This window comes from Leucopleurus acutus (genome assembly GCF_964270905.1).
Source record: "Leucopleurus acutus genome assembly, chromosome: 10".
Lineage (NCBI taxonomy): Eukaryota > Metazoa > Chordata > Mammalia > Artiodactyla > Delphinidae > Leucopleurus > Leucopleurus acutus.
The window spans coordinates 65,709,023-65,717,801 of record NC_139153.1 but is presented as its reverse complement, the minus strand read 5'-3'; the positions used below and the strand labels follow the sequence as shown (position 1 = coordinate 65,717,801).

At 56.9% G+C, this 8,779-nt stretch overlaps 1 protein-coding gene across 1 annotated transcript; it reads right to left on the bottom strand.

The window, feature by feature from the left end:
• Positions 1-994: 994 nt before the first annotated feature.
• On the bottom strand, positions 995-6,673 carry PACSIN1 (protein kinase C and casein kinase substrate in neurons 1; the record flags this gene model as incomplete). Its single annotated transcript, XM_082848079.1, has 9 exons — positions 995-1,104; positions 1,598-1,785; positions 2,763-2,890; positions 2,989-3,109; positions 3,483-3,658; positions 3,762-3,917; positions 4,318-4,553; positions 5,531-5,687; positions 6,611-6,673. The coding sequence occupies 9 exons, from the start codon at positions 6,671-6,673 to the stop codon at positions 995-997; spliced, it is 1,335 nt and encodes a 444-aa protein (XP_082704205.1).
• Between the last annotated feature and the right edge of the window lie 2,106 nt (positions 6,674-8,779).

Sequence of the window (8,779 nt, the reverse complement as noted above, 5' to 3'; positions counted from 1 at the left end):
GCAGGCCAGAGCAGGGGAGAGAGGCATGGGAGGCCAGCTTAGCCCAGTGGTTCTACAGTTTTAGATGGACATGGAGGGAGGGAGGGAGGCAGGGAGGGCAAGAGGCCCTCCTCCCCAGGAGGCTGCTACTGTTGTTGGCTTTGCGCTGGGCTTTGGGGCCCCTCCACACGGCCTGAGGCCTTACAAGAGCGGGGGGGGGGTGGGGGTGGGGGGGGCAGGGGTCTGAGGAAGAGCCTGTGCCGGAAGTACTGACAGCTGCAAAGAAGGGCCCCAGCAGGGTCCTGGCCCTTCCGCTGCGCCTGCTCCCCGTTCACTCACCCTCCTACACCCCAGTCACACTGTCACCAACTCCAACTCACCCCTCTTCATGTCCTGGGGAGTCTAGGGACCCCTGGAAAGCTCTATGGGAGAAGAAGGTGACTATCCCTCCCCCAGCCCCACCAGTCCTGAGGCGCAAGGCTAGGAGAAGGGTACTCCCCAGGCAGAGTGGAAGACTAACCAGGAGGCCCCCTTCTTGGGGGTCTGCAGGGGAGGTCTTTCACAATAGGGAGGTGGTGGGAGGGGAGCAGGGTGGAGCTGGAGGCAGAGGTCATAAAACCAGGCCCAGAAGATAGGGGCAGGTGCTGGCAGCCTGGGGTGGGGAGGGGAAGGCTGGGGGGACTGAGGCAGGATGAAAGGGTCCAGGAGACACCCCTCTGGGCTCAGGAGACTCTGGTGGGATCTGAAGAGCAGATGTTGTGATGTCGCTGTTGGGCTAAGTCCTAAGACCCTCACCTACCCTGGGGCCATCACCCCAAGTCCCACCACCCTGGCCTCCAGGCAAATGCTCTGTCTCTTAGTATTTTTTTGTTTTGTTCTGTTTTGACTTTTAAAAAAATAAAAGCTTGATTGGAAAATATGTCTGGAACTCTATGGCGAGGGGAGGAGGACAAGAGTGGGCAGGGAGGGGAGGCGGTGGGTGAGGAGTGGGGGTGATGTGGAGGGAGCAGGGTAGCTAGATGGCCTCCACGTAGTTGGCGGGATAGAGGCCCAGCTGCCCGCTGTCCAGCCGCCCGCGGCACCAGCCCTGCTCGTCCTCCTCGCCAAGCTTGGTGAGCTCATCTCCTAGGGAGGGGACACAGAGGAGCTGGTTGACAGGAACTCAGAGAGGACTGACCCCCACCCCCACCTGCCGGGTAAGCCCTCTGATTACACTGGGCTGACCCCAGTGCCCCTCCCATTACTGCCCGGATGCCAGCCCCCCGCATCACCACGAGACCAGCCCCACCCACACCTCAACACCCACGGGCGGCCCAGCCAACCACCTAATCTCGGCTCCACCCCAGAAACCCAGGCCCCGCCTTCAGCTTCACTGCCGTAGTCCTGTCCGTCCTCCTGGCAGCCCTGCCCTCAGGCTCCGCCCCCAATCCTTGTTCTGGCCCTACCCCCACCCTATTCTCAGGTCCAGATTCTGCCCCTGGCACCCAGTTGCCAGTCTCAGGCCCTGCCCTTGCTCTCCAATTGAAGTCTTGCCCCCGGAGCACAGGTCGCCCTCCAGGTCTTGGCCACGCCCATGCGCCAGGCCCCGCCCCAGATTCGACCGGCCCCGCCCCCTTACCAGCCTTGAAGCTGAGCTCGTCCTGCTCCTGGCCGTCGTAGTCGTAGAGCGCCCGCACACGCACTCCCTTGGCGTCTTCATCGAAGGGGTTGGCGCCCCCGTTGGCTTCATTTCCCCCAAATGGATTCCCGCTCTCGTCGTCCGACCACTCAGTGGCGTAAGTCTGGCCCCTGTCGTAGCTGCTAACACTGAGAGGCAGAGAGAGGACCCAGCATGAGTGGCCTCTCACCCTGTCCTTAGGGCTGCCCCCTCCTCCCAACCAGAGCCCTGACCCTAAAGTCCACCAAGGCTGGAGCAAGGACGGGCCTTGTAAGACGGGGTCCGGAGCCAGTGACCTTCACTGACAGCTCTTTAACCAGATGGGAGGCAGGACTATTAGCATTACTCAGCCCTTGAGTGAGGAGGTGCTGAAGGAGACCCCAGAGAACATCTGACCCCTCATCTGAAAGGGGTATTACAACCCAGTGGCTAAGAGTGAGGATTACTAGTACTAGGGATGTAATGTACAACATGATGAAGATAATTAACACTGCTGTATGTTATCTATGAAAGTTACAACAGTAAATCCTAAGAGTTCTCACCACCAGGAAAACAATTCTTTCTAATTCTTTAACTTTGTATCTATATGAGATGACGGATGCTCACTGAACTTATTGTGATAATCATTTCATGACGTATGAGTCAGACCATTATGCTGTACACCTTAACCTTATACAGTGCTGTGTATCAATTATATCTCAATAAAACTGGAAGAAAAAAAAACAAAACAAGAAAAGAAAGAAAGAAGGCCAAGGCAAATATATGAGTGAGGATTCTGGAGCCAGACCTCTTGGGCATCATATCTTGGCTCTGAGGCTTACTAACCAGCTGTGTGACCTTGGGCAAGTCACTTAACCTCTCTGGGTGTTGATTTCTCCATCTGTAAAATGGGAATATTTACACACTCCTCAGAGTGTTGAGAGACATCAAGGAGCTAATTTATGGAAAATGCTTAGAACAGTACCTGGCACACAGTAGGTGCTCTCATGGGGTTATCTATCACTACCTTTGAGAGGAGCCCAAGCTTGCCATGATTTAGACCATTTCTTGTCTCCTGAGGTAAAACTCAGCTGTCCCAGTATGTGGACCCCCCTGGCCCCCAGGAAGCTCCGTAGGAGGCACTTACCTGCCACGGTCCCCAGCCTGGGATGTGGACTCCACCATCCCAGCAGCATTGGTCAGCACTACCCCCTCTGCCTTCTTGGGCTGTTTCTCCTTCTTGGTGGTGGTGTGCGGGAGGTCTGGGTTCCACTCCTGGGGGGTGTCAGGGGAGCAGTCAGGCTGGGGGACTGCCCCCCGAGGCTCCTTCCAGCTGTTTCAGATTCCCCTTCCCCATCCCCACACATCCTCACCTCAAACTGGGGCCAATTCATGGGCATGCCAGGGCCGCTGGTGCTGCGGAACCATCTGAGGTCGTCCTGGGCGTCGGCCCCCCGGATGGCCTGCTCCAGCTCCCGGTACACTTGAACATAGCTGTGCACGGGGGAGATGGAGAGGTGCAGGGCAAGATGCACCATGGCCCCATCTCAGCCTCAGTGAGGGCCAGAGCCTGTTCAGGAGACCAGGGTGCTGGCGTGCCCCCCAGCTGGGAATCAGGCTGCCTCCCAAGGAGCAATCTCTGAGTGGGCAGCTCCAGGTATGCCCAGTGGGCACCTTTCTCCATCCCCACCTTAGCCACTCACCCATCCATCCAAGCATGTTTCTTGAGTATCTGGTGTGCGTCAGCTTACACCCAGGCAGCTACTGGCCCCTGCAGCTCCGCCCTCCCCTTCCTGTCACTATAACATAGGGCCCAGGATGCCCTGCTGCCTCTGCCTGTGCCCACCGTGCCACCACGCCCAGCTACCTGCTATTCTCAGCTAGGTTGAGGTGACGTTTGATGTCTAGCAGCACCTCCTTGAGGAAGACCAGCCTCCTTTCCTCAAATTGCTGGCACTGTTCAAACACCTGCTCCATGCCCTCCATGTACTGGGGTGTGGTCTTGCCCACGTCATCCAGCACCTTCTCATACTTCTCCTGTGTCTATAGGAACCAAGGCAAAGTGGGGGGGGGGATGAGACCCAGGCCTGCAGCCCCCAGCTGCCACCCACTCCAGGGGGCCCTGAGACCCCAGCCCGACCAGCACCTTCTGCACATCCTGTTTGCACTTGTCCACTTTGTCCTGCAGCTTCTTCTGCTGCTCAGGTGTCACCGACTGCTCCGTCTTGCTATTCATCTCCCGGGTCATGGCCAGCTTCTCCTCTTTGCAGGCCAGATGGTAGGCCTTCTTGGCTGCCTCTAGCTGTGGGGAGGGGGGGAGAGGGGGCAGGGTGTAAGCAGAAGCAAACGTGTTCACTTTCAACCCCTCCCACCTGCCCACTCCACCGGGAGCTGTGAGCACACATTCTTAAAAGGCGGAAGGGATGCAGGCCCCAGCTCCAGGTATCCAGGAGCAGTGCCCACCCATCTGTGCATTTCCCTGCACCGCCTGCCCCTATGGACACCCTCCCGTCGGGCACTGCAGTGCCTGCCCCATCTGTGGGTGTTTCTCTCTGGCAGGCAGTGCTGCTCTCCTGTGGGCCCAATACCAGCGGGCAGTGCACTGCCTGCCACATCTGTAGAGACCCTCCCTCTGATCAGTCTGCCCCTCTGAGCCCAGCTGCCCAGCCTCGCCCCTTCCGTGGCAGCCGCCCACCAGGCACCTCCTTCATCTTCTTGGCCCAGGGCTTCTGGGCCTTGCGGAAGCCGTCTTCAGCCTCCTTGGTCTCCTTGAAGCCGCCCATGATCTGCTTGTGATAGGCATCCTTCTGCCAGTTCTTGACCTTCTCCAGGTCCTCGTTCAGCAGGCTGTTCTTCACCTCCTGGTGCAGTTCGCTCACCTTGTCCGCCTCCGTCATCATGGCACCCCAGGCCCGTTCCAGGCTGCCATACTGTGGGCCTGAGGAAATGGCCATGTGGTCACCGGGTCCTCATTACCCCTGGCCCAGAGGCTCGCCTCACACCTCCTTTCTCTAAGACTTTCCCCATACTTCCCATGGCAGCAGAACTGCCCTCCTCTGCTCTCCCTACAGTTTTATCCATCTTCCAGGGCCCAAGAACAGCCACCTCCTTCAGGAAGCCTTTTCTGAGTACTCTATCCTCACACACCTCGGCCTCCAGCCCTGATGAATTCTTCTTACAGCGTCCATCTCTGGGCCTACTCCCTGTCTCCCCCATCAGCTTGTGAGCCCCATGGGCGGCAGCCTGGACCCCCATGAGCTCTCACAAGCCAGCACACCGCACCAGGCACACAGTCGGTGCTCCAGGAATGTTGACTGAAGGTAAAACTGAAGAAGCAACTGGTGACAGATAACGGGAAGCCACCGGGACCAGACATCCCACAGGATCTGGACCAGCAAGAACAATTGCTATAATAAAATTTGCATATGGGCCACATTAAACGCCCTGAATTTGATAGCTGAACTATGGTTATGTAAACAAATGTTCTTATTCTTCGGTGATACATGAAGAATTTAGGGTGAAGGGGCATGTCTCTAACTTGAATGGTTCAGAAAAGCTATGCCTATAAATAGAGAGGGAGTGAGAAAACAAACGTGCTAAAATGTGAGCTGGTGAGTCTAGGTGAAAGGTATGTAATTCTCTGTACTATTCTAGCAACTGTTCTCTAAGCTTAAATTATTTCAAAATAAAAAGTTGTTTGTTTTTAATCCAACCTAAAATTGCAGAAAGTAGAGTTGACCGGGGACAGGGAGGCCTGCGTGGTTTGGGAGGGGAAGTGTGCAGGGCAGGACCCGGCGACTGGGGGGTGCAAGTGCATCCAGAGGCAGGGCGCTCCCGGGACCCAGACAGTGGGGGCCCGGTTAGCGCCTGGGGTGTGCGCAAGGGCTGGGCATGGGGCAGGAGGGGGAGGGGCACCTTTCTCGATGAGCTGGCGCCAGCGCTTGGCCCAGTCGGTGAGCTGCTGCGCATACGCCTTCTCGATCTTGGCGCGCTCCTGCACGCAGTTCATCAGGTCGTTGCACAGCCGGTGCCCGTCATCGATGCGCTTCACCGTCCGCTTGTAGTTCCCCACCTGGCGGCCGAGCAGCGAGCACGACTCCCGCGGGCTCCCCGCCTCGCCCGCCCGGCCGCCCTGGCCACCCTGTCCTGCAGGGGGCGCCCGCCGGGCCACCCCGCGCTCACACCCTGGGGGCTCTGGACCCTCTCACTGATGGAGACTTGGACACCCCCCTCACACCCCACCGTCTATACACTCCCTCATCCCACTTTAAACAGAATTTCCTCACTGCCACCAAGTGCAGAAGGATATTTATAATTTGGACTTAGACTCAAATGAATTATTCATTTTGTACTTGCCGTGCTAAATCTATTATATTTATATAGAGTCATATAAGCGTTGAGCTGAGCTGCAGCTTCTTGACATAATATTATGTTTTGTAGACATCTCATTAAACACTTATTAATTTAGGTTTGGCAGTTTTTACTTTGGGTTTTGGAAGCCGATGGAAAATTTCTTTCTGGGTCTCCAATATTTTGGAAGGCTCCTGCAATGCTGACTCCACGTCTTTGTCGCTGCGGGGCTCCCTGAACTTGTAACACTTCTCTGTGACCAGTGCTCCGCCCCCTGCCCACTGCATAGGGTAGGAGGCGGGGCACAGCTGTGAAAGGCCACGTAAGCTGTAAAGTGCTGCACCTGCCTGCGTGAAGCACAAGGAGTCTGAGCCGGGGCCCCCAGAGCAGAGGGTCACGAGGGCCCTGTTCCACATCATAGATTCCACAGGATCTCTCCAGGGGCAGCTGGGAGGCAGAGGGGCTCTGGGCTCAATGGTCTGTAGGAACCACTTGGTGGCAACAACTGCCCGCTGGACATGGAGGGCTTTGGAGGGGTCCGTGGGGCTGGAGAGCAAGATCTGAGGTCACGGGTGGGTGGGAGCCTGGGCCTCCACGCAGCCAGGCTGCCTGGTCCCCAGGACCTGGGGAGCATCTAAGCCTCACCTCCCAGAAGCTGTCGGTGGTCTCCTCTGGAGCGAGCGAGGCCTCATCATAGGAGCCAGACATGGTGTGGCCGTTGCAGGGTGGACAGGTGTGGAGTGGCGGTCAGCAGGCTGGCTGCTCATGTGCTGGGAGGGCAGGAGAGAGATCCTGGAGATGAGGGCAGCTCCCCGCATGCCCCATTCCAGGCCTGGGGCCCCAACTTGCTGTGGGGGCTCTACAGGCATGAGCTCGCATTGGATGGGGGCTTCCTGCCCAGAGACTGGCTCCCCATCCCTAGGGTAACCCCAAGAGCCACCCTGTAGCACCCCTCGTGCCCACCACCCGGTCTCTCCACCATAAGCCCTTCACTCCACATCCTGTCCTTCCCCTCTCCCCTAAGTCCGTCATCCAGCTCAAGCGTGGGCACCTCTTCTCAGAAGCCTGCTGCAACCACCAGAACCATGGTGCCTGCAACTGTTTTTGTGCTCCTGGACTCTTAGAGCTAAAACCTAGGGCCACGTAATTACATATTTGCTTTATATAAATCCGCAGTTTGCTTCACACACACACACAACTCCTCAAAGCCAGCAATCAGACTTATCTCTGTGCGTGTCCTGCACTCCCTCCCCAGGACCTGGCACCCTGGGGCTCAATGATGAACCCTAGAAGGCTTCTCAATCTGCCCACCTCGGTACTGCCCACCCTGACATAGCTGAATCCTTGCACCTGGTGCGAAAGACCCACCTCAGCTCCCCCCCAATCCCCAATTGACAGAGAACCCCTGGTCTCAGCCCCTAGAACCTTCCTGAACCCCCCACCACCACCTGAAGCCTGGACCCAAGCCCCTTGGAAAGCTGGCAGCAGGGCCCCTCCTACCTCCCACCCAGGCTCAGTGCCGCCTCAGTTCTCTGAGCTACTGGGCTCCTGTAAATGCCCTTCCGGCTGCCCTGGTGCCCAGCCTCAAAGCCTCCATTAGCCGCTTACGTATCTCCCGAGTCCCAGACATGTGGCTTCCCGGCCCACAGGTCAGAGCACCGCCATCTGCGTGAACGTCAGGGTGGCTGTGTGTGCCACGGATCTGTCAGCAGGCATCACGGCTGTTCAATCTAGGCCATGTGCTGCCCCCGGGCCGAGGCAGGCACTGCCCTACTCCCATCCCCCAGTCCTCATTGCCACCCTGGACGAGAATGGCTCAGCAGTTAGGAGACAGGACTCAGAGAGCTAGGGGCCTGGTCTTCAAGGGGGCAGCGAGTCCAGGCTGGGCCTGACCCTGAAATGGAGCAGGACCCTATGATCCTTGCCGCCCATGTCCTCAGCCTGCCTTTTGTCTGTGGAAAAACTTTAGCCAAACAGTAAAGTTTAATCAGATAAGTGAGAAAATGCAGAAACAAGACTAAAAATCTGAGTCTAAACAAGTCCAACAAGAGAAAATAGTAATAGTTCAGTCATTAAGCATAGTCAAGGACCTTTAGTTCTTCTTCAAGGGCTCTAGATAATATTCTGAGCCATATCCTGTGAGCTGTCTTACAGATACTAAAACCCCCACCAGGTGGAAGAAGTTAACTACATGATGACCAGGCTGTAGCCATGACGTAAGCTGCCACAATTCCAAGAGCTGGCCTCAAAGAAACGGGAACAAACCGACCCTGGAACTGAAGACTAAGTGTATGTAAACAATCAAGATGACGCTGGTCAGACCACCGCATGACCCATTTCAAGATGACTGTCACAGCTGACTGTGCTGTTTCTGCAAGTAGCCCCTTCCCTTCACCTACAGAAGCTCTTGCCCACTGATTGTCAGTGGGGGAGAATTGGCCTTTGGACAGGAATCCGCCCTCCCCCCAGGTTGCTGGCCTCCAAAATAAAGCAAACTTTCCTTTCCACCAAACTTGCCTCTTAATTGGCTTTACAGCAGCGAGCAGCCGGATCCCCAATTTCGGTAACAGTTTTTGGCACCCGACGTAGGGCTGCTGCACTCTCACAGCACCTGGCTCCCTGGGGTTTTCCCGAGCAGACCCGCCCACCATGACCGTGTGCCGCGATGGCTGCGAGGAGCCCGCTGCTCGTGGCTAGCTGGTCCTGAGAGAGGGATTTGGGGGGGCGTTCCTAGCAGCAGCCGAAACCATTTGTTTCAGGAATCCTCCCTGTTTCTCCCCTGCTCAGCACTGGCTGCCAATGTACGTTTTTCCT